The sequence below is a fragment of the Oryctolagus cuniculus genome, chromosome X (assembly GCF_964237555.1).
Source record: "Oryctolagus cuniculus chromosome X, mOryCun1.1, whole genome shotgun sequence".
Classification (NCBI taxonomy): domain Eukaryota; kingdom Metazoa; phylum Chordata; class Mammalia; order Lagomorpha; family Leporidae; genus Oryctolagus; species Oryctolagus cuniculus.
In genome coordinates, this window is record NC_091453.1 from 32,725,812 (window position 1) to 32,750,616 (window position 24,805).

Consider the following 24,805-nt stretch of genomic DNA (forward strand, 5'->3'; position numbering starts at 1 on the left):
GGTGTGTCTTTCCATCTGGGGGCACCTCTACGTTCCATTCCCTCTTCCCATCGCCTCAGAGCAGGGATCCAGGAATTCCACAGCCCAGGCTTAAATTTTCTCATAGTCGGGGCGCTGATGCCCACCACGTGCACCAAGCACTAGCCAGAGGGGACTACCAACCCCAGCATGCCTCGCGCACTGGGGCTGTACCACAAGCTGTAGGGGTATCTGGAACTGAAACTTGAGCCGGCGGCACGGGAGCACGCGCGCTCGCCCCTCTAGCAATGCGTCGGTGGTACATCCCAGGCCCGGGGCCCTCTAAGGCCCCGCGCTTCCGAGCTCCGCGCAAACTCTGGCTCTCTAGTACACCGGAGGTGGTTTTCTCTTCCGTTGCCCCGTGGCTTCGGCTCATCTCCAGCAGGAAGGCGAGGCTTCCGCCCGGCGTAGGGGGTGAGCTGGAGCACCATGCCCCCAAGCCCCTGGACAGCATTTGGAGAAGGGTGCTCCCCTAAACCCCAACTTCGGGGGTCCCCTAATGGGTGTATTTGGAGCCTCTGGGCCCGGGATGGTATTTAGAGGTGTCTGCTTCTGAGGAGACCCTTCCGAGATGGCGTTTGGGAACTCTGGGGCGGGATTAGGGAGTCTGTTTTGGAAGTACCCCCTCGGACGCTGGTTTACGCAGGTAGAGGCTGGGGGGAGGTGTTTGGGTCCGTGCATGGGTGCCCTATCTGTGGGCAGCATACGGGCTCTTCCGCAAGGGGAGAGTGGAAGTTTGAGGTTACTTAAGTCAAGGCGGGATTTGGGCAGGGTTTGCTTGTTTCGGGACGGGTTCAGGACCAACGTGGCATTGTGGGGGTGTCTGTGGTCTTTGTGACTTCTGGGTCTCTGTTGAAGTCCTTGAGCTTGGCTCCTCGGGACGGTGAGCCTGGACACACCAGGGGCCCAGACCCCGGGAGAGGACCCCCTCCAGCTCAGGCTGGGAAAGGAACTGTCTGCCAGGCTTCTCCTGAGCGGACGTAATGCCACCGGGCCTTCTTTGGCTGCGGCTTCATTCATTATTCATGAGGAGGAGGGGCTGTGGTGGGAAGCTGATTGCCTTCTTCGCACCTGGTGTCCCCTGGAGGTCTGGGCTGTGAATTGTTCACGAAGCGGCGGATCAGGGTGCCGAAAGGGAGTGCTGAAAGGGTGTTCTGATTTTGCCGCCCAAGCTAGAGTTTACTGATCATTCACAGAGGTGAGTAAGTAGCGCCCGGAGTTTTCTGTGGCTTTTCTAGGGGTATTGTGCATAATTCACAAGGGGCGTGGCTTCCACCCGCCTCTTCTGCCTGTTCCGTGGTTAGCTTTCCCTTATAGGTTCCAGGGTTTAAGCCTTGCCTCTAGCGAAGGGATGAGGCTTCGTGCACTGGACATTTTTTATGGGGCAGCCATCGCATATTACCAGCGGAGGCTCTGAATTCAAATCAGTCCTTGCCAGTGGTGTGATGTTTGGCAAATCTTTCTGTGAACCTAAAAAAGGTATGAGGATAATGATTCGCTTCCACTCATTTAGCTACTTTATTAGCCTAGTTAATCTTCACAACAATCCTAGGAGGTAGGTTATTATTAGCCCACTTCATAGATGAGAAAACTGGGGCACAGTGATACTAATTTGTCTTAATGTTACACGGGCAGTGAGTGGCTAAGCCACAATTCAAACCCGAGGAGAAGTCTACGTCTAACGTCCGTAGTCTTGGCAACGCAGCGTCATAATGCGTCCCCCGCCCTATATAAGAGCGCTCCTCCTAATGCTAGTCCTATACCACTTAACTATGTGTCAAGCACCGTTTTGAGTCCTTTCTACACATTAACTGATTTAAACATCCATCTCAAGGTAAGTTACCGCTGTAATTCCCATCTTATAGATAAACAATAGCCCAAGTTGAGAATTTCTCTACTGGCTGGGTGTATATACTTACACATAACTAATTTTATGCTAACAGGAATAAATATTTGCCTCTTAGCTTTATATTAATATATCTATATTTTAAAACGCAACAGTGCCTCAAGCCAGCACTGTTCTAAGGTTCGTTCTGTAATTCACGGTCGCTGCTTTCCGTAATAGCTCATTTTATCTCTATGAGGTGCATGCGTTCTGCTACTGTCCCCATCTTAAGACTCTGGAAACTGAGGCACCTGCCAAAGACCTGTGAGTCTGGATTTGGTTGGACTAAGGCAGCCCTGGTTCCTGAGCAGTTAGTCGGGGAGTGTTGAGGCTACACTCCCCCTGGGTTTTCCCTGTGGCTCTGTGGTGTCTTCTATTGCTCGCGAACGGGAAGGCGTGGCCATGTTGCCCTGACTATAGTATCTTAATCCCTATTTGCTGGTTGGCGCTGTCTCGAGTGTTTCTGTCCGCCTAGTCTCATGCATAATTCATGAAGTGGGTGGGACCTTTCTTGACCTCTCAGTCTCCAGGTTGAGCTGCTGCAGTAGCAGTATTCATTATTCAGGAGCAGAGGGAGTAGGTGCTCCCTGCGGTAGCCCAATTTAGATGCAGCAATAGGCGGGCCCGCCCCTTTTGTTCCAGCCCACTGGGCCTCATGCATTATTCATGATTAAGCTGTAGCTTTGGTCTCCTTGGCTTCCGGGCTGCTGCAAGATCATTCATTATTCATGAGCAGTGGGGGTGTGACTTCCATGTTGTAACGTCGGCTTTCTGGCTTCTGGGTGTTAGTCTACCATCTACTCGGCTGCAGTTACGACTTGTGATCAGAAAGCATGGCCTTGAGGGCCTTTCTTGGTTTCTGTTGCAGCGTGGTGGCAGCAATTCAGTCCTTCGCGTTCCATGGGGCGTGGCCTCTGTTTTACCTGTTTTCCTAGTTATTGCTGCCGTAGCCACCAGGTGGAGCCGTTCCTCTTCTAAACGAATGAGTAACAACCTGCCAGGGAAGATTATACATGATTCATGAACGGGCGCGGCGTTCTTGCATCCGGGTTTCTGGGGGTGGGACCCAAGGTTTTGTTCCGGCCCTGGGCTTCGTGGCCGCCATCTTGTGTCGGCGGGTGAGGTGAAGGAGGTAGCAGGGACGACCACAACCACAACGGCCGGGGGAGGAGGCAGCGGCGGCGGCGGCGATTCTAGGCGGCCCAGGCGGTGGGGAGAAGGAGGAGGGTGGCGGCCGGGCTTGGCTTCGGCTCCTTGAGGAGTTGGCGGCGGCACGACCCGGGGAACCGGCATTGGTAAAAAACAGCCTATCTCAGTGCAGGGGCAAGGGTGTCGGGAGGCATTGGAGGGGCATGAACCGGCAGCGTGCTAGGCTGATGTCGGGGCGGGCCATGGTGATTTGGACACCGAGGATCGGTGGCAGGATGGGGTGTGTGCGTGGTGGGGGTGCAGATTCTGGGGCGGGGCAGGTATTTCCCTTCCAGGACCACCCCATTCCCTCGGGCTCTCAAATCTGACCTTGGGGTCAGTTGCAGGATCTGCTTTTATAGACTTGGGCCCAATATCCTTAGTTGGGGACCCGATCCTGTCCGGAACCTGGTACTGCAGATCACAGCACCCCCCCACCTCCCATTACCCAAAGGAGACTCTGGGATCAGCATTTGCTGATCAAAGCCGCGTGCCATTGGATGCATTAAAGACCTGCTCCCAGAATCTCCCTTGCAATATCTCACGAGCGCTTCAGGGTTTGCCTTTGTGGCTTTCAAGAGAGGCTAGACCTTGGAGAGAGACTACATGGCCTTCATTTTTGAGAATCTTCTTTAGCATTTTCTTTCAGGACCCTCCCCCACCCCCACCCATCCCCGGGCCCCTAAGCACACACCAGCTGCTCTGAGAGCTTCCCTGGGGGCTTACACCCTGAGAAAGGCCATTTGGTCCTGGCTTTCCTATCAGAGTCTCCCTTGTGGCATCTCATGGATCTCCCGGCAGGGGTGTCTCCATTGCTGTTCAGAGGCTCCTTCCAAGCCCAGAGTCTGCCCTTAGAGACCTCTGCTTGCAGGCAACACCCCCCCCCTTTTTTTTTTTTGCCGTGTTTCTGGTATTCAGAGATTACCCCTCGCAGACCTTAGCATCTTCCCCATCAGTCTTAACATCCCCCCCCCCACCGCAGTGTCTTTGCAGGGGCCCAGACCCCCTGGGGAGGGACTGTAGAGACAACAGCAGTCCTCCATCAGGGGTCCCCCGTGACCATCTGCTCGTGCAGGCCCCTTCCCTTGGGGACTTGGCTCCCCAGACCCGAGCGCTGCCTTAGTTTCAGCTGCTTCTCATGGATCTCTCAACCTCACATCAGGCCCCAGCTTTTTCAGCCCGAGGCATGCAAGCTTGGACATTCCAAGCCCCTCAGCCTCCCAGGGACCCCAGTGTCCCTGGCAGATGTCCCTTCCCTCCAGCAGGCTCTCTTGTTCTCCGGACAGAGTAGAACCGCCCCCCACCCCCACCCCCTTTCTCAGCATCTACTCAGCGTGCACCGGGTGGGGTGTAGAGATGCCTGACCCCAGCTGGAGACCTAGGCGTGACCGGTGTGTGTCCGCTCAGCTTCTCCTCTCCCTTTGATGCCGCCAGAGCCCAGCCAGCCCCTTTGTGCTCCATCAGAGATCCTGCCTCGGAGGCCTGTCCGCAGGGACCTCTCCCAGCTCCTCAGCATCCACCCTCTCCCCCGCCTGCTGGCACTCGGGCATCCGTGTCCGAGACACCTCTTGCCCTGCAAGTCCCTGGCAGTTTTTGCTCAAAGGTTTCTTTTCTGCCGCCTGCAGCTGTCCCCCAGAGTCCCTCGGAGCTGCAGTGTTCCCTGGCGGAGCATGTCTCTCCCTGCAGGCCCCAGCAGCTTCCTGCAGCTTCTTGAGGTTCAGCGAGCCCCTACCCATTCCCTGGGCAGCCTCCGTGAGCTCCAGCAGCGTCCCTCCCACCTCCCTGCAGCCTCTGGAGGCCTCCATTGCAACTGCCCTGCCCTTCCCCGAAGATCCTTTTGCAGAGACCCAGACTGATCGGATCTTTCTCACCACCCTTCCCTAGCTGCCCTCCTGCCTGCCTTCTAACACCCCCTAGTCCTTCTCTCTGAGAGCCTCCTCGTGCACAGACAGCCGCTTCCTGAGGCCCTTCTCTCGCTTTCCCAACGGGCTTCGCGGTTGTTCTCTCTCTGGGAAACTTTGACAGGCCCCAGCCTCCCTTCTCCTGCCTTGGCTCCTCTCTCCTGGTTGGGTGGCCCCGGGCATGCTGCCTCAAACCTACTCGAGGACTCCTCCCTCGAACCTTCTCTGCTTTGGGGATGGAGTAAGCTCAGGCTTCAGAATGATGGTTTGGAGACCCTCGGTTAAGTCTTGAAGATCTATGAAGTCCCAGGCCAGCTTTGCCAAATGATCCCCAGTATATGTGCCTTCTGGGGAATCTGGGCGAATGCTGCCAGAGTAAGGCTTGAGACTGTCTTCTCCTTTTTCTGACCTTGGGGATGTTTGGCTACTCTGCAGGGGTTTTTGCCCTAGGCCCCTTTGACTTGGCCTTGAGACTAGGGCAGTTCCAAACCTTTGCAATTGGACTCTACGTGGGAGCAGCCCTTTAAGCCTCCCAGCAGCCCCTTCAGGACAGTCCTTTTGTCTCAGCTGTTAGAGGTGATGGGGCTCCGCAGAAATGAGCTCCTTGCCCAGATGTGGGACGTGTGGAATTGCCTTTGTCTCTCTGCTGACCCATCAAGGCTCTTCCTACCTAAGCTGGCTCTTAGCACTGGCAGACTCAGAGGCTCTAGCCAGCCTCCTGCCTCCCCTCATGTCCTTAGCCCTTGGGGGTTGGGAAGGTGGGCTCTGAGCCGAGTCCCGACTCCATTCTCCCAGGACGCGTTCAGCAAACTCCCTACCAGCTAACTGCCTGACTGTGGGTGAGTGAATGGGTTCTCAGAGCCCTTGCTTTTCCCACTTGTGGTATGGGCATAAGGCTGTGTAGTTCATGGGCACTGTCAGGGTTAGACCAAACCGTTTACCCTGTGGTTGACAGGCAGTAAGCTCTTGGTAGGTGGTAGGAAGCTCTTGTCGTTGTGGTCAGTGCAGAGGTATGACAGGTGGAATCTCAGGTAGACTGATGGCCCTGGGTGTGATCAGGGGTCACCAGGGGCTCAGTGTAGGAGGACATGGGTGTGAGTGAAAGGCTCAGTGCTCAGCGGAGCAGTGGGGCTGAGGGGAGATGTTTCTGGATCCAGTGACACACACGCACTCCACCACCACCAGATTTCTCTTCCAGGGCACACTTGTTCTGTCTCTGGGAGCTGGCACGTGACCTTCAGCAAGTTACTTGACCTCATGAGCTCAGGGTTTCTCATTTGTGCGGTGAGGACGCTAAACCATGCCCTGCAGGGTCAGGGCCATTGGGATGAAATGTGATAATACCGGGAGGTAGCCTGGGCTTCGGAGTCAGCAGATCCTAGTCTGTTCCCAGCTTAGCTACACTCTGGGAATTTTGATCAAGTCACTAACGTGTCTGAATGCAACTTTTTTTCCTTCACAGTGTGAGTTGGGGGCTATTAATAGTAGTCTAAAGCTGGTGGGGAGGCCCCCTGAGGACAGACAGAGCAGGCAAGGTTCATGAAGTGTTAGTTTGTATCAGGGGCTCCCTCCACTTGTAGCCAAGACTTCAAAGTGTGTGTTTGCATTTGCTTTTCCTTTCTTCCTGCAACATTGTGTTTTCTTTTGTTTTGTTTTCCTTTTTTAACCTGGGCCGACTCTCTAGCAAAGCTGGGGTTAGGGGGTTGGACTCTGCAAAACTCCTGCCAGAGCCACTCTGGAGAGTAGGTTCTCAGCAAGGTGTCTCCTGCCATCATGCCACCCTGCTGGATGTCCAGGCCTCCTTTCCCTCTCCCACCCTCCTCCCCTTTCCTCCCCCTGCCGTCCGTGGGATGGAGGGAGAGGAGAATGGTTGCTTATTACTGCTTGCCTACTCCGTGCCAGGCTCCTCGGTCTGTGTTTTTTCTCACCTCAGCCCCATGGGTAAGGTAAGTGGTAGTATCGCCTCCCCCTGCCCCCATTTTACAAATGAGGAAACTGAGGCCCATAAGAGTTTGATTACAGCTGCCAAGGAGTAGCTGGCTAGAGACTTGAAAACTGGAGCTGTCCTGAAGCCACATACGTTTGCTGACTTCTCCACAATGTGTTCTTGTTACTCCCGTCATCCTGCAGGATTGGAGTCTGTCCGTCACTACGCTGGGCTGGGGCGAGGCAGCTGGCTCAGTGGTGAGCTGCATGGATCTGCCAGCCACACCACCTGGGTTCAGCTCTTACCTCTGACGGCTGAGTGACCTTGGGCAAGTCACCTCACCAATCTGCCTGTCTCCTCTTGTGTAAAATGGGGGGACTCATGTGGGACTCATGTTGAAGTCGTCCCCTGCAGTTCCCACTGACCAATCAAGTAATGTCCTCGCGGGCACCAGGCTCACTCCTGCCTTCCTCTTGCCCTCCAGATGTCCAGCTCGCCGCTGTCCAAGAAACGTCGCGTGTCCGGGCCTGATCCAAAGCCGGGTTCTAACTGCTCCCCTGCCCAGTCCGTGTTGCCCCAAGTGCCCTCGGCGCCAACCAACGTGAGTGTCTTCTCTCTGGAGACTGGCAGGTGGGAAGGTACCCCTGTTTGTCCGTGCCCCGCTCCTGCCTGTCTTCCTGACCCGGCGCGTCCTCTCCCTCCCTAGGGAATGGCGAAGAACGGCAGTGAAGCAGACATCGATGAGGGCCTTTACTCCCGGCAGCTGTAAGCGGGGCCGAGGCTGGGCTGAGAGGTGGGAGGCGGGGTACTGCGAAGGGAGGGTTGGGTGGGCCGGGTCCTGACTTGGAGTGCCCCTTAACCTGACAGGTATGTGTTGGGCCATGAGGCGATGAAGCGGCTCCAGACATCCAGCGTTCTGGTGTCAGGCCTGCGGGGCCTGGGGGTAGAGATCGCGAAGAACATCATCCTTGGCGGGGTCAAGGCCGTGACCCTCCATGACCAGGGCACGGCCCAGTGGGCTGACCTCTCCTCCCAGGTACCTCCTTGCCCCCTCGCCTGCTGCTGAGAGACCAGCTCCTCTGGATGCCATCTCCCTTGACCTTTCTGCCGTTGCAGTTCTACCTGCGAGAGGAGGACATAGGGAAAAACCGCGCTGAGGTGTCACAGCCCCGCCTCGCTGAACTCAACAGCTACGTGCCTGTCACCGCCTACACTGGGCCGCTGGTTGAGGACTTCCTCAGTGGCTTCCAGGTACCTTGGGGGTACCACACAGCCTCTTGCCCCATGTGCAGATCCCATCTCTGGGTGCTCAGCACTTGCTTAATGGGCTGACCCTGTGTGCCAGGTTTTGTCCTGGGGGAGCCTAGAGGGTGCCAGCAGGATGAGATTTGGGACTGGCCTTTCTGGGAGGAGGATGCGTGCAGGCAGACAGTGCAGCTTAGGGGCCTGAGCACAGGCGCCAGGGCCACACTGCCCTGCCAGGAGCCTCTCGCTCTCCTGGTAGGGTTTGGGCAGGTCCCTTAGTCTCTGGCTCTTGGTTTTCCCTCTTTGTAGTCTGGGCATGGGAGCAGTACTGACCTCAGAGTTTTGGTGAGGGTTAAGCAGCTGCCACGTGGTAAGGGTTCCATGGGTATTCATTAAAATGTCTGGACTGCAAAGAGGAGCTGTGGAAGCTGAGAGTCAGTCCTGAGGTGTCCCAGGAAGCCAAGGGCACCACAGCTGAATCCCGATGTGGCTAAGTAGGAGCTCACCCTGGCGGGTCAGGATGGACGTATGAGGCAGAGAGCAAAGTCCCCAGGACGGGGCCGGGCAGGCGTTGTCCTGAGAATCGGGAGCAGGTGGGTGTGGTAGGAGTGAGCTCAGACGCTGGCTGCCTCTCCCAGGGCACGGCAGGGTTGTAGGCAGGCAGCAGTGGGTGTTTGTCAAACAAGTGAGTCAGCTGTTCTGCATACTCCATCCTCCCGGCTGCCTCTGCGCCTTTCCAGGCATGCTTTAGGGATTCGGTTTTCTCTTTGCCAAGGCTCACCCTGGTGGAGTCTGACACACAGTAGGTACTTTGCCTTTGTGAAAGAGGACTGAAGTGGCAAAAAGCCCAGCACCTGGGCCTTAAGGACACTTTAGCCCTCTGCACAACCTCCCTTCATTGTTCTCCCCGCTTCGCCCCAGTGCCAGGCCCCCGGCCTGGGCCTCCCTGCTGAGCCGCTCCATCCCTGCAGGTGGTGGTCCTCACTAACAGCCCCCTGGAGGACCAGCTGCGCGTGGGCGAGTTCTGTCATAGCCGTGGCATCAAGCTGGTAGTGGCAGACACGAGAGGCTTGTTTGGGTGAGTGCTGCCCCCCACTCTCTTTGTCCCTGACCTCTGTCAGGCCCAGACTGAGACCCCCAGGCTCCTGTGCCCTCATCCCTCCCCAGCCACCTGAGTTTTGGATTATTTTGTGTTCCTCTGTCCTCCTGTGGCCTGAGTGCCGTCTGGTTCCTGCGGTGATTCCAGCAGTGATGGACTGAGAATTTGCTCAGCAAGTACTCACTGCGTTTTGAGGGATGCATGGGTCTTGGGCGGGGGGCGGGGAGGGGACTTTGGCATCAGCCCTGTTGTCTCTCCCTACAGGCAACTCTTCTGCGACTTTGGAGAGGAAATGATCCTCACAGATTCCAACGGGGAGCAGCCCCTCAGCGCCATGGTTTCTATGGTCACCAAGGTAAGGACCAGACTTGGCTCCTGGCAGGTAGATGGGCAGTGGCAGTCCTTGTGTGCTCCTGGTACCCTCAGCCTGCCTCTGAGGCTCACTCCTTCTTTAACTAGGACAACCCTGGTGTGGTTACCTGCCTGGATGAGGCCCGACATGGGTTTGAGAGTGGCGATTTTGTTTCCTTCTCCGAAGTACAGGGCATGACTGAGCTCAATGGAAACCAGCCCATAGAGATCAAAGTCCTGGGTGAGCCGAGGCCATGGGGGACTCAGGGGAGCCAGGAGCGCAGTGAAGGGGGGATGATGTCCCTGGGTTCCCGGTGAGGGGAGACAGACACATCCTGGGTGTCTGAGATGAACCAGAGACAGAGTCCCCTGGTCCAAGCAGAGCCGGCGGGCATGGGGGAGAGATGCCGTCTGTGTCAGAGCTATTGCTAGGGGAATGGCTCTTGGAGTCTGAACGGGGAGGTCTCTGGTGTTTGAACGAGGCAGATCAGGATGTACTCATACTTCAGCTGATTGGGATGGGGAGCAGAGACGCAGGCTGTTGTGGGGTTTAAGTTGGGTCTGGGGCAGACCAGAGATAGTTTCTGATCCCCAAGTGGAACTTGTCGGGGGAAGAGGGGAGATAGTTCTTGGTGTCTGAGCTGGGGGAAAACAATTATTTCTCATACCTTGTGGGTGTGGAGGATTTTTAGGGAGGGTGGGTAGACTTGACAACTTCCCCATCCATCATAGGTCCTTACACCTTTAGCATCTGTGACACCTCCAACTTCTCCGATTACATCCGTGGAGGCATTGTCAGCCAGGTCAAAGTACCTAAGAAGATAAGCTTTGTGAGTGTGTTGGAGAGGGCAGTGGGCTTGGGGGCGGGGGGTGGGGGGGCTGGCTTGAGGCGTTTCCCCCTCTTCTGTTCCTCTCTTCTGGTTCCCATGCCCTGTCTCTCTCCAACAGAAATCCTTGTCAGCCTCGCTGGCAGAGCCTGACTTTGTGATGACGGACTTCGCCAAGTTTTCTCGCCCCGCTCAGCTTCACATTGGCTTCCAGGCCTTGCACAAGTTCTGTGCACAGCACAGCCGGCCACCTAGACCCCGGAACGAGGTGGGACGGTGGGTGGGGGAACCACGCCTCTACCTGTTTGCTCTTTTTCCTCCCATGGTGGCCTGACAGAGCCTCTCTCTTTTTTTTTTCTTTTGTTCCCCTGGCCCACCAGGAGGATGCAGCAGAGCTGGTGACCCTAGCACGCGCTGTGAACTCTAAAGCCTCGTCGGCAGTGCAGCAAGATAGCCTGGATGAGGACCTCATCCGGAACCTGGCCTTTGTGGCAGCCGGGGACCTGGCGCCCATCAATGCCTTCATTGGGGGCCTGGCTGCCCAGGAAGTCATGAAGGTCAGTGGGAGTGGAGAATTAGGGTCCACCACTTGGCCGTCCACCTGTGTCAGGCCCCAGTTAATCGCTGGCCACCTCCTGTCTCCTTCCCCATCCCCAGGCCTGCTCTGGAAAGTTTATGCCCATCATGCAGTGGCTGTACTTTGATGCCCTTGAGTGTCTCCCGGAGGACAAAGAATCCCTCACAGAGGACAAGTGCCTCCCGGTAAGTGAGTAGGGCCTGTGGGGAAGGCATCATTGGGGACGTTTCTGAAGAGGGCCCTCTCTCAACCTCCTCCCTTCATGCTCCTCAGCGCCAGAACCGTTATGATGGGCAGGTGGCTGTGTTTGGCTCAGACCTGCAAGAGAAGCTGGGCAGGCAGAAGTACTTCCTGGTGAGTGATCCCATTGGACACCTGCTACCTTCACCTCCCCTGGCTTCAGGCCCTATCTCTTCCAAGGCCACCTCCTGCATCCTGAGGGAAGAGGGAGGGTCTTTTGTTTCTTGTACTCATATCACATCTCTTCAAGGAAAGTTGTGTGTCCTTGTCTGCCTATCTGGTGCCTCCTTCCTCAAATGACTAGGTTTGGGGACCTGAAGATGTACTACTAGACCTTCTTCCTCTCTCCTGCTGGCTCGGGGGGACTAAGGAGTGATGGGTGGTTTTGCACTAACCTTCATCACCCTGATCAGCCTCTCTGTCTTCTTGGCTGCCTCTTAGGTGGGTGCAGGGGCTATTGGCTGTGAGCTGCTCAAGAACTTTGCCATGATTGGGCTGGGCTGTGGTGAGAACGGAGAAATAATTGTCACAGACATGGACACCATTGAGAAATCTAATCTGAACCGACAGTTTCTATTCCGGCCCTGGGATGTCACGGTGAGTACAATGGGGTCCAAGGTGTTCTTTCATCCCTCTGTCCCTCACTTTCTCTTGTCATTCATTCGAGAAACCTCCACCCTGTTTTCTTTGATCTCTTATCAGTGCTGGTTGTGACTGTGTTGAGGGCCTCTAAAACTACTCCAGGCTTGATGATTCACTGGGAGAACTCACAGGACTCGGCGTGTATACAAGCTGTGGTGGTTTTTTTTTTTTTTTAATGATTTATTTATTTATTTGAAAGGCAAAGTTACAGAGAGGCAGAGACAGAGAGGTCTTCCATCTGCTGGTTTACTGCCCAAATGGCCAAAGCCAGGAGTTTCTTCCGGGTCTCCTACATGGGTGCAAGGCCCAAGTACTTGGGCCATCTTCTACTGCTTTCCCAGGCCACAGCAGAGAGTTGGATCAGAAGTGGAACAGCCGGGACTCAAACCGGTGTCCATATAAGGTGCCGGCACTGCAGGTGGCAACTTTACCCACTATGTCACAGCGCCAGTCCCAAGGCTGTGGGTTTTTGTTTTTGTTTTTGTTTTTTTTTTTTTAAGATATATTTACGGGGCCAGTGCTGTGGTGCAGTGGGTTAACGCCCTGGCCTGAAGAGCCGGCATCCCATGTGGGCGCTGGTTCGAGACTCGGCTGCTCCACTTCTGATCCAACTCTCTGATGTGGCCTGGGAAAGCAGTAGAAGATGGCCCAAGTGCTTGGGCCCTGCACCCATGTGGGAGACCCAGAAGAAGCTTTGGCTCTCAGCTTCGGATTGGCGCAGCTCCGGCCATTGCAGCCAATTGGGGAATCGGCAGATGGAAGACCTCTCTCGCTCTCGCTCTGCCTCTCTGCTCTCTGTGTAATTCTGCCTTTCAAGTAAGTATGAAAGGCAGAATTACACAGAGAGAGGGAGAGATAGATTTTCCATTCATTGGTTCACTCCCCAGATGACTGCAGTGGGACAGGCTGAAACCAGGAGCCAGCAACTCTACCCAGGTCTCCCACGTGGGCCATCTTCTGCTGTTTTCCCAGGTGCATTAGCAGGGAGCTGGATTGGAACTGGAGCAGCCAGGACTGTAACTAGTGTTTTTATGGGATGCCAGTGGCGTCACAGGTGCTGGCTTAACACACTGTGCCACAACATGGGCCCCAAGGCTGTAATTGATTATAGTGAAAGGATACAGACCCAAATCAGCAAAGGTTAGAGGCCCATGGAATGAAGTCAGGTTCTAGTTTGTAAGAGTTGTCTCCTAGTGGAGTTGCACAGGACATGCTTAGTTTCTCCATTCAGGGATTTGTGAGAAGCTTATTAGATACCTAGTACTCAGGGATTTTACTGGAGGCTGGTCCTATAGCAAAATTCCAGATTCCCGGAGGGAATGAACCACATTGTTTGGGGGCACAGTTGAGGCTCATTGGACCATCGTGACCTGGTAGAGAATCATGGGCACCTTGCAGACATCCAGGGTCCCAGACCGCAGCCAAGGACTAACCTTTCTAAGGACTGTGGTTTAAATCAGTTGGGTTCACAGATCTTGGCACAGGTGGAAACTGGGTTATACAGGGATCTCTGGGAGGCCTTCCACAGGACTGTCATTTTTGCTTGCCCAGAATCTAGTTCCCTTTTCATTCATTCACCAAATAGTTAGGTATAGGTGCTGCTCTAGGCCCTCGGGGTACACCAAGGAAGAAGTAGATATGTACAGTACATACAGTATCATAGTGAGGTCTGTGGTTAGGTGGTAATGAATGCTCTGCAAAGGAAAAAGGGAAAAGAAGGAAAGCTGGGTGTGCCAAGGAAGTTGGTTTGCAGTTTTGAGTACAGTGGTTAAGGAAGACCTCCTTTCTGCAAAGACTTAGATGTGAAGGACTAGAGCGCCCTCTTCTGGGGAAGAGTGCTGCAGGCCAAGACAGGAACCCATGCAAAGATCCTGCACTGGGAGAGTGTGGTAGGAGATGAGGGTTTGGGAGCCAGGGAAGGGTTCTGAGCAAAGAGGGGCCCTGACTTGGCCTTTACAAGGATCCTGCCCGTCTGTGTGTTAGCATTCCTTTTTTTTTTTGAGGGATGAGGAAGGATCTATTCCAATCCTGGGTGCTGTTGTTGCCTAAAAGATCAATAGATGTTCGGTAGACAGAAGAACCAGTGTCTGGCCCGTCGTCTCCAGTCTGTCTGTGTCCCCTGTTTTCCCTCTGCACTGAGCCCCAGCCACATATGCCACAGCCCTGGACATGTAGTATTGTCACAGAGTGTCTCTCACTGAACCAAGGAACCTCTTGAACTTGGTCTGAACTTCCCTAGCATTAAGTAAATCAGTCCTTAGGAGGTCAGCTCCCTACAGACATTTGTTGAGTGAATGAACAGATAACTGAGTTCTCTTCCCCTATCTCCTCCCTGGAACTGTGCTCCCTCGCCTCCCCGCACCCCCTCCCCACACCTCGCAGAAGTTAAAATCTGACACAGCTGCTGCAGCTGTGCACCAGATGAATCCACATATCCGGGTGACAAGCCACCAGAACCGTGTGGGTCCTGACACTGAACGTATCTACGACGACGATTTCTTCCAAACTCTGGATGGCGTGGCCAACGCCTTAGACAACGTGGATGCCCGTGAGTTGGGAGGCGGGTGAGGAGGTCAAGGGCAGAGTTGTGTGCGTTTGCGGGTCTGTGTTGTGGAGTACCTGCCTCTGTTCTCTCCTGACATTCCATTCCCCGCCCTCCCCACAGGCATGTACATGGACCGCCGCTGCGTGTACTACCGGAAGCCGCTGCTCGAATCAGGCACCCTGGGCACCAAGGGCAACGTCCAGGTGGTGATCCCCTTCCTGACAGAGTCCTACAGCTCCAGCCAAGACCCACCTGAGAAGTCCATCCCCATCTGTACCCTGAAGAACTTCCCCAACGCCATCGAACACACTCTTCAGGTGAGCAGCTCTGGGAGGAGGGGGAAGGGGAAGGGGGAGGCACCCAGCTTGCCTCCCTGCCACCATCCATGGAACACATGCAGTGATGCACGTGGGAGTGTGAGATGTGCTTTTTCTCCAAACCACTGCCACCTCACTTCGACCTGGCAGCATAGGTTTCTGGAATGACTCATTCACTTTCACCGTGGATTCGTTTCTGAATTCAGACAAGCAGAAAGGGTACTGTGGCGAATACCCAAATACCACTCTTTGCCAAGATTTAGCAGTTGGCAATGATTTGCCACCTTTTCTTCTTCATTTCCTATAGTTTTTTGCTTCTTTCTGGTAGAGCCCATCTTGGCCATCACAACCCTCTGCTCGCCATTGTTTGTGTGTGCCTGTGCAAAGGACCTGTTCCTGCAGAATAGGGTTTTTCCACCTCGGCACTGTTGACCTCTGGGATGGGAGAGGTATAGGATGTCTCACAGCATCCCTGGCTTTGTCCACTAGATGCTTGCAGCGAACCTTCATCCTCCCCCGCTCCATTGTAACAACTGAAAATGTCCCCACACAGTGCCAGCTGTTGGCTAGGGGTGAGAGGGAGTGACAAAGCATTCCTAATAGGGAACTGCTGATGTGGAACCGAAACAACCGTTTTCATGCTCAACAAAACGTACCAGTCATTTCTTAACATCTTTTCCAGTTACTTGTCTCTAAGACTCAGGCCATACTCAGGTGTTCCAGCTGTTGTTTGAAATGAGTTTAACAGCTGGCTTGTCAGGATGACTCTGTGTGTGTGTGTGTGTGTGTGATGTACATATGTGCCAAACAGTGTATGTATCATTTAGCTGAAGTTTTCCAAAGTGAGAACAGCCCTAGGTGACCAGCACCCAGGCCACAAAATAGAACCTCAGCAAGCAGGGTGGGCGTTGTGGGGCAGTAGGTGAAGCCACAGCTTGGGATACCTGTATACCACAATGGAGTGCCTGGGATCAAATCGCGCCTCCGTTTCTGATCCAGCATCTTGTTAATGTGCCTGGGAGGCATCTGATGATGGCCCAAGTACTTGGGTTCCTGCCACCCACGTGGGAGACCCGGATGGGGTTTCTGGCTCTTGGCTTTGGCCTGACCCAGCCCTCTGGCTGTTGTTGGCATTGTTGGGAGTGAACCAGCAGATGGAAGATCTGTATCTCTCTGTTTCTCTCCCTCTCCTTCTCTGTTACTCTGCCTTTCAAATAAATCAGTAAAAAAGAAAGTAGGACCCGAGGATTATCATGGTGCCATCAGAATGATTCTTAGGGCTGTGTTTGAAGCCAGACCATTCAGAATGTTTTGTGAGTAGTGTGAGAGGGTGGGACTGAAATAGGGAGGGGAAGAATCCATTCCATCTATCACTTTGCCTTCTGATCCTGCAGTTCCAGAGTGGGTGTGTTTGTGCAACCACCACAGTCTCACTAGACCATGTGTGACTTTGACTTAACCTCTCCATGCAGCTTCTCACATTCCTCCTCTGTCGAATCTGGAGGTAATGATAGCGTCTACCGCACAGGGCTGTTGTAAAGCACTTTGCACTTACTGTGTGAACTCACACTATTTTGTCACCTTTAAATATATACTGTTGGAGATGAGAACACAAAGTTAGGGGTGTTAGGTGTCCTGAAGTCACAAAATTAAGTCCTAGGTGGCAGAGCTGGAGTTTGAACTTGGATCTCTACTCTTCGTATGTGTATACTCCAGACGACATAGCTAATGATTACATTTACTCCCCCAGTAATCCTCAGAGGACAGAGCCCCTCTGTCTTGTGTTCTGCTGAGACCGCAGGGCCTGGATAGGAATGGTTTGGGTCTGATTTTTTAAAAAAAATATTTTAACACCTTTCTTCCAATACGTTTCATTGAGGTATAGCATACCTAGAGTGAGGTACACAGATGTAAATGGTAAATTTTGGGGCTGGCATTGTGGTACAGTGGATTAAGCTGCTGCCTACAGTGCTGGCAATCCCACAGGGGCATTGGTTCCAATGCCGGCTGCTCCACTTTTGTTCAGTGGAAGATAGCCCAATTGCTTGGGCCCTTGCACCCATGGCCACATGGGAGATGCTGATGATTCTCCTGGCTCCTGGAGTCAAGGGAGTGAACCGGCTCACTCACTGTCTCTGTCTCTCTCTCTCTCTCTGTAACTTTGCCTTTCAAATAAATAACTAAATCTTTAAAAAAAAATGGTAAATTTTTTTGGAGCAGTGGTTTAGGGGCTCCTCTCTCCAAGGGAAGTTGTGCAATTCCCTACTTACTTTATTTTACTGATGGCCTTTCTCTCTCTCTTTTTTTAAGGTTGATTTATTTATTTGAAAGAACTACAGAGGGGCAGAAGCAGAGAGAGGGAGAGGTCTTCCACCCACTAGTTCACTCCGCAAATGGCTGCAATGGCCGGAGTTGGGCTGACCCAAAGCCGGGAGCTTCTTTTGGGTCTCCCATGTGGGTGCAGGGGCCCAAGCACTTGGGCCATCTTCTACTGCTTTCCCAGGCACATTAGCAGGGAGCTTGATTGGAAGTGGAGCAGCTAGGATTTGAACCGGGCACCCATATGTGATGCTAGCACTGCAGATGGCAGTGGCTTTACTCACTACTCCTCAGCGCTGGCCCCTATTGATGGCCTTTCTGATGCCTGTGAAACCTCATGCTATCACCTGTGGGCCCATTGTAATCCATGTGCTCTGTCTGCAGTGGGCTCGGGATGAATTTGAAGGCCTCTTCAAGCAGCCAGCGGAAAATGTCAACCAGTACCTCACGTGAGTAACTCACCTGCCTGCTTACCCTGTCCCCTGCCTGCCAATCAGGGCAGCCTGGCTGCTCCTCACCACTTGCACTCAGCACCAGACACACTTTTTAAATGAATCAGTGACTGCTCTGGCCTCAGACTGTTGGTGGTCAGAACTAGCCTTCCATGGAGAAAGTGGGATTGCGCTGGAGCCCACTCCTGGGGCTGCTGCGTAATGTGCCCCTCTATCCCCTCTGCTTCCTGATAGAGACCCTAAGTTTGTGGAGCGGACATTGCGGCTGGCGGGTACCCAGCCACTGGAGGTGCTGGAGGCTGTGCAGCGCAGCCTGGTGCTGCAGCGACCGCAGAGCTGGGCAGACTGTGTGACCTGGGCCTGCCACCACTGGCACACCCAGTATTCTAACAATATCCGGCAGCTGTTGCACAACTTCCCTCCCGACCAGGTATCACCCTCTTGCTGGCTTCCCTTGGCAGAACGCATGCCCCTGACACGGGGGCCTGCTGTGGGCTCTCCAGGTGGTGCCGCCCACTCATTAGTCTAGCTGCAGCTGGTGCCCTGAGGCGTGGGGGTATCGCAGAAGAATGATTAACCCTGACCTGTTTTTTCTCATTCCTGCTTCTTGGAGCAGGAGATTTGATTTCTATTTCCCTTCCCTGTGGTATGGGCAGGGTCACACCCAACTCCCAGTCAGGGCTGCAGGGACTGTGGGGAAGAAATTGAGTTACCAGCACAAGAATCAGTGTGGATTCAAATCCTAGCCTCATTTGAACTTGGGCAAGTCACATAACTTCTCTCTGCACTTCCGTGTCCTCGCCTGTGAAGTAGAAATAATAGGGGGTGATTGTGAGAATTAACTGGTATTTATCAACGTTTGGTTAGTACAGTGCCTGGGAAGCCCACAAGAGTCTGTTAAACGGCCACGTGTCTTACACAGAGTGGGTGCCCAGGAATCGGTAGTGCTCCCTGGTTCAGTGTGGCTTTGGAACTTCCCTCGACAGGACCCTGCAGTGTGGGTCTTTCGTGATTGACCCCCTTTTAGAGCCTCGCCAGGGGTAGTGAGTTGGGGCATGTCTGGGGCCAAGGTGAGGAGTCAGGATTGGCAGAATGGCCCCCACTCTCAGGTCCTATTCTTCAAAAATATCTATTCCTTAGCTCACAAGCTCGGGAGCTCCCTTCTGGTCTGGGCCCAAACGTTGTCCTCACCCACTCACCTTTGATGTTAGCAACGTAAGTCTCCTCCTCCCTGGGAGTCCCCTGTGGTCAGATGGAGGGCAGGTGGCTGGGAAGGTGGTGGTAGCTGCCCACTCAAGGGCTGCCATGCTCACTCTTCTCTGTCCTTTTTCCCAGCCTCTGCATCTGGACTATGTGATGGCTGCTGCCAACCTGTTTGCCCAGACCTACGGGCTGGCAGGCTCTCAGGACCGAGCTGCTGTGGCCACACTCCTGCAGTCTGTACAGGTCCCCGAGTTTACCCCCAAGTCTGGCGTCAAAATCCACGTTTCTGACCAGGAGCTGCAGAGCGCCAATGCTTCTGTTGGTGAGGGTGCTTGGCCAGTTAGCCAGAAGTCAACTCCTTGTTTGTCCCTGTCCTCGTCCATCTTCCCCACCAGTCCTGTGCTCCTGGCTCTGTGGCCCCAGGCCCCCACAGACCTGCAGCTTACCCACACCTTCCTTCCATCCTCCTGTCCTCTTGGACGTGAAGAGTCAGTTGAGGGCAAATTGATCTCCCACCTTCTCCTTCCCACTTTCTTTGACCCTCAGAGCTGTTTGCTTCTCTTGCTCTACACGAATCTGACTTGATGTAGTTCTTTGCTTCTTACCTGTTCAACTAAGAGACGTGACCTCCAGCAGTGGTCTGTCTCCCTTGATACCTGCCTGCTTTGTCTCCTTCCAGATCTCCTCCCATCTCCCCATCTGCACCTCTGCCTCTGTTTCCCTAATGCACCTTCAGCCCACTAGTGCTGTCTATAATTTGGGGCCATAGCTTACTGGCCACTGGTATCTTAAAAAAGAGAAATTGAAAGATAAGCTTATTTTGGTGTGAAAAGTTTTGAAAGCCATGCAGCTTTTGTCACAGTAAGCATTATCTGAACTCTGGGATGACTGCTCGGATTTGTCCACGTCCCTTCCCTCCTGCGTGTCTGTAGTGCACCTTAACTCCCCCTAAGTTGCCCCCTTTCTTATATCTCCTCCCAGTGCCCTTCCTGTGACCCCGTCTTCCTGTGGAAATGGCTGTCCCTTCATGTTCCTCTCTGTGTATTTCTTCAAGTTTTTTTCCTTCTACATTTCCTCCCACCTATCTCACCCTAGCGTGTATTCCTGTTCCCACTTTGCCTGTCTGCTCTGTCTCCCCCTCCATATCCTCTGGATCCACATCTTTGTATTTTCCCCCAGCTTTTTCTACATGTGTCTTTTTCATTTCTCCTTTTCCCATATATCATGTGCTGTGCCCCCCCCCACCTCTCTGTGCACCGTTCTCCCCGGCATCCACAGCTCTCCTGCCTCGAACTCTTCATCTCTGCCTCCTAATGTCATTTTCCCTCTTCATTGTCTCTAGAGAGATCCCTCTTGATAGCCTCTGCCTCTTTCTGTCTGTCTTTCCCAGATGTGTACTCCATCCTCCTGCTCTGCTTCTCCCCTTGCCCTGTTTGCTCCCAGGATGTCACTGCTCTCCAAGTCCTGTACCACCTGAATGCCCTTTGCCCCAGCCCGAGCTCCCATCTCCACCCAGACCCTGGCCTGGAATCTAAAGGCTGATGGTGTCCCTCTCTCTTTGTGCAGACGACAGCCGTTTAGAGGAGCTCAAGGCTACGCTGCCTAGCCCCGACAAGCTCCCTGGATTCAAGATGTACCCCATTGACTTTGAGAAGGTGACGGGCAGGGGCCTGGAGAGGGCGGGAGGGCGGGGTAAACACGGATGGCCTGGAGAGAACGGGTCTCTGAGCATCTGGAGCCAGCCCCCAGGCCTTTGTGGGGATCAGCTCATGGGCCCGCCTCACGGCTCTGAGTGAGTAGGTGTTCCCAGCTATCCCCTTGTGAGCTAGCAGAGTCCAAGCCGGTAATTGCAGTGGGAAATACCTGTGTCCCTAGAGGGAGGCCAGAACACATCTTCTTCATCTCATCCTCTTCCTACTATCTTCCTGTCTTTCCACCCTTCCTACTCATACCAGGATGATGATAGTAACTTTCACATGGACTTCATTGTGGCCGCATCCAACCTCCGGGCCGAAAACTATGACATTCCCCCTGCAGACCGGCACAAGGTGAGGGGAATCTAGACTGATGTCCCTCTCCCTCTACCTGGGCTTGACTTGCTCTGTTTGGCCTCTCCTGTAGACCCAGAGCCTCTTGCAACAGCAATAGCTATCGCCTTCGTGGTCCCGTCCTGTCTTGTAGAGCAAGCTGATTGCAGGGAAGATCATCCCAGCCATTGCCACGACCACAGCAGCTGTCGTTGGCCTTGTGTGTCTGGAGCTGTACAAGGTAGTGCAGGGACACCGACACCTCGACTCCTACAAGAATGGTTTCCTCAACCTGGCCCTGCCGTTTTTCGGTTTCTCTGAACCTCTGGCTGCACCACGTCACCAGGTATGGGCCTGCATCATCAGCAGGTGGGTTTGTGGGTGGGATGTGTCTCTGGAGAGCTGGCTCTGGTTTGCCGTTATATCTTGTTGTCAGGTGAGTTACTGTTGAGGGATACCTGTTCCTTTAGTGTGTGCCTTATTTATTTATTTGTTAATCACATTGTTTAAGACTTGCCATGTGGCCGGCGCTGCGGCGCAATAGGCTAATCCTCCACTTGCGGCGCCAGCACACCGGGTTCTAGTCCTGGTCAGGGCGCCGGATTCTGTCCCGGTTGCCCCTCTTCCAGGCCAGCTCTCTGCTGTGGCCAGGGAGTGCAGTGGAGGATGGCCCAAGTGCTTGGGCCCTGCACCCCATGGGAGACCAGGAGAAGCACCTGGCTCCTGCCATCGGATCAGCGCAGTGCGCCGGCCACATCGCATTGGGCGCAGCGGCCATTGGAGGGTGAACCAACGGTAAAGGAAGACCTTTCTCTCTGTCTCTCTCTCTCACTGTCTAACTCTGCCTGTCAAAAAAAAAAAAAAAAAAAGAAGACTTGCCACGTGCTAGGCACCAGTATGATTCTGCCTGTAAGAAACAAGAAACCCACAGGAGAACATGGGATGTTTGAATGTGAGCTGGGGGATTATTTATAACCTTACAGTAATAGCAGCCAGCATCTTGTGGATGCTTACCCCTGTGCTTATTGCTTTACTCGCTTCACTCATTAAGTCACTCAAATATTTGCTGAGCACCTACTCTGCACAGGTAGGTACCCCTCTAGGTGCTAAGGTCATGTTCATCCAATAGAGTATAAATAACATGATAAGTGAAAGGCCTCACGGAAGAGATGACGTTTGAGCTCTGACTTGGAGGAGGTGCTGGGACAAGCCACGCGGGCTTTGGTTGCTGGGGGTACATTCCAGGCCAAAGGACTCAGTCCTTGCAAGGGTCCTGAGGTAGGAGTAGGAGTGTGTCTGGCATTTTCAAGGAATAAAATGTTGGTAGAGCAAAGTGAGTGAGAGCACTAGGCAGGTAGGAGAAGAGAAGAAACTAGGATTCCAATGGCATGGGGCCTTCTCAGTCATCAAAAGGGTTTCAGTGATGAGTGAGAGTGTGAAGGAAACCACGGGAAGATTTGGAACAAGAGAGTTTGATCTGCTGTGACGTGTGTGCGTGAGTGGGGAGTGATGGAGGCAGATGAGCCTGGACCCTCTCGGGTAGCCCCTGTCCTACCGTGCCCTCCTTGTCCCGCAGTACTATAACCAAGAGTGGACATTGTGGGATCGCTTTGAGGTTCAGGGACTGCAGCCCAACGGTGAGGAGATGACCCTCAAACAATTCCTCGACTACTTTAAGGTAAGCTCCCCTTCCCACTCACCCTACCTGGGAGGCAAGGCATGCAGGTGACTTGCTGGTCTGTCCACTCCCATGACACTGGTGTCCCCTGTCCTCCCCTCTGCAGACAGAGCACAAATTGGAGATTACCATGCTGTCCCAGGGTGTGTCCATGCTCTATTCCTTCTTTATGCCAGCTGCGAAGCTCAAGGAACGGTTGGACCAGCCGTGAGTTGGCTACAGGGCATGCTGGGGAGGCCCTGTGTGGGTGGGGACGCCTCCCCGTGGCAGCTATCCCATTCCTGCCTTTTCCCTCCTGTGCCCCCTACCTCCCTGCCCTCGTTTCTTGCTGTCTGCCTCTCTGACCCCACCCCCGATTCCCCCAACGCCTTAGGATGACAGAGATTGTAAGCCGTGTGTCGAAGCGAAAGCTGGGCCGCCACGTGCGGGCGCTGGTGCTTGAGCTGTGCTGCAACGACGAGAGCGGCGAGGACGTCGAAGTCCCCTACGTCCGATATACCATCCGTTAACCCTCGGCCGCTCCCCTAGGCCAGCCCCGATCCACCCACCCCAGGCCCCTTTCAGCCCCGGGTTCCCATTTGGCCTCCGGCAGTGGCCCACCTAGCCAGGCCTGGTGTTCCCTTGTTACCCCCTGAACCCTTCTTGCCACTGCTTTTTACCTTGTTTGGAACCTGAATCCTAATAAAAAACTATTAACCCAGATGTGGCCTGCCCTGCTGGTTCCAGGGAAGAAAAGAGGCTTCCTGGAGCTGCCTGGTTCAGATGGTAACCCACAGGGCTCAGCCCCTCCCCAGCTGCCAGTTCCCTGGACAGAGAAAATATGGGAATTGTCACTTCTTCCTGCCCTCTCTGCTCACAAAGAAATGAAGGCACTGGTGAGGCTAGAGAGAGCGGGTACCTGGGTCCATGTGAGTTTGTTTTTGAGCCGCGTGCAATTTCCACCTTCCCTGGGTTGTGACTTCCTCCTCTGTGAGGAAAACTCTGGTTTCCATGCTGCCGAGGCCTGGCCAGCATGCCTGATGTCCTTGAGGCAGAGCCCTCCGCTCAGACCCCGGACAGGCATTGACCGTCATGGCTGCCAGCACCGGAAATACCTGTGGTGCTACCTAGTTCACCTTGTCTGCCATAGGGGTCCCTGAACAGCTCAGCTGACCTCAGGAATGCCAGTGCTCACCTCAGGCATGCTTTGCAGTTTTTAATGGGAATATTTGGCTGAGAACATCCATAGAGGAAAGCCCCTTTTCTGCCTCACCCTGTCCCTCTTGGCTCCTGGTCTGTGTGTCCTGACTGCCCTTGATGGTCCTCAGGCCTCCTGCGTTGAAGGAGAGAGCTGGCGAAGGGGTGTAGAGTGTTCACTGGCTACAGCGGGAGACTCGCCCCCACCCCCATCAGGACTATAGAGCTGCCATCCTCTATCCTTGGTCTTGGCTGAGCACTGGAGACAGTTCCCAGCAGCAGCCTGACTGGCTACTTCCACATCTGTTCCTTCCTTCGTTAGCTTCTGGCCCCCCAGGATACCACCTATACGTCTGTCCCTTAACCTAGCAAGACACCAGTTTCTGTGTCCTACCCATTATCAAGGCCCCTTACTGCACTCAACCCTGACTATAGGGAATAGCTCAATCTGTTCCAGAACCTCACCTGACTCCCATTGCAACCTGGCCCTGTATCTGCTGCCTCCTGGGCCAGCTCTGAGCCCCTGGCACGGTGTATGCCCTTGCCCTCCTTCTTGGCACCATTTTTTTTTCTTGGCCCATTCTGCTTGGGTGACCTCATCCTTCTACAGTTCCTTTCGATTCCCTACCAGAACAATGAAGACAAAAGGACTCAACCCCCGGTATCTGTATGGTGATGCTGGCTGTCTATCTAAGCTAAGTGTAGAAGTTTTCCCACCACAGGCACTTCTCCATTATTACTGTTCCAGGGTACACCAGACAGACACTTCACAGCTCTGTCCACAGTCTCCACCATTATAGCAGCCGAGGCTTGCCCACAAACTACTACTCTGTCCCCCTTTCTCCACTATCCCAGCTCCCTGACAGGTACTCCACACCGCCTCCGCTGACTGTCTCCCCTGTTACAGCTTCTGAGTCTCCGGCTACCCCTCTGCACCCCCACAGCACTTGGATCCCATTTCACTTTATTTGTAAGCTGACATCCTTCTCCATCAAAGCCAGCTTCTGGGTCCCTGTGAATCCTGGCTCCTGGTTCCGTCTTAGTCCCTGCCTTCCTCCCCATGCCATTTTGCTTGTCTGTTGTGTTTGTCTACCGTTATAACACCAGCCAGATTAGGAGACCAGGGCTCAGCAAGCAGTGGTTGGTGACGTCACTGAGCCCCCGGTACCCGGCAGGCACAAAGGACAA

The 24,805-nt window shown here is 54.1% G+C and overlaps 1 protein-coding gene across 11 annotated transcripts; it reads left to right on the forward strand.

Annotated features, from left to right (window-relative positions):
- Positions 1-250: 250 nt before the first annotated feature.
- On the forward strand, positions 251-23,141 carry UBA1 (ubiquitin like modifier activating enzyme 1). 11 transcript variants are annotated; one of them, XM_070066310.1, is made up of 27 exons: positions 251-432; positions 7,123-7,247; positions 7,404-7,520; positions 7,626-7,684; positions 7,787-7,955; positions 8,036-8,170; positions 9,136-9,242; positions 9,528-9,618; positions 9,723-9,855; positions 10,347-10,444; positions 10,563-10,709; positions 10,822-10,998; positions 11,099-11,203; positions 11,292-11,372; positions 11,700-11,855; positions 14,283-14,448; positions 14,566-14,762; positions 17,466-17,530; positions 17,768-17,963; positions 18,674-18,748; positions 18,869-19,058; positions 20,303-20,391; positions 20,692-20,784; positions 20,918-21,109; positions 22,340-22,441; positions 22,548-22,648; positions 22,815-23,141. In XM_070066310.1, exons 3-27 carry the CDS (start codon positions 7,404-7,406, stop codon positions 22,948-22,950), a joined length of 3,177 nt encoding a protein of 1,058 aa, XP_069922411.1. In that variant the 5' UTR covers positions 251-432; positions 7,123-7,247; the 3' UTR covers positions 22,951-23,141.
- The last annotated feature ends 1,664 nt before the right edge of the window (positions 23,142-24,805 follow it).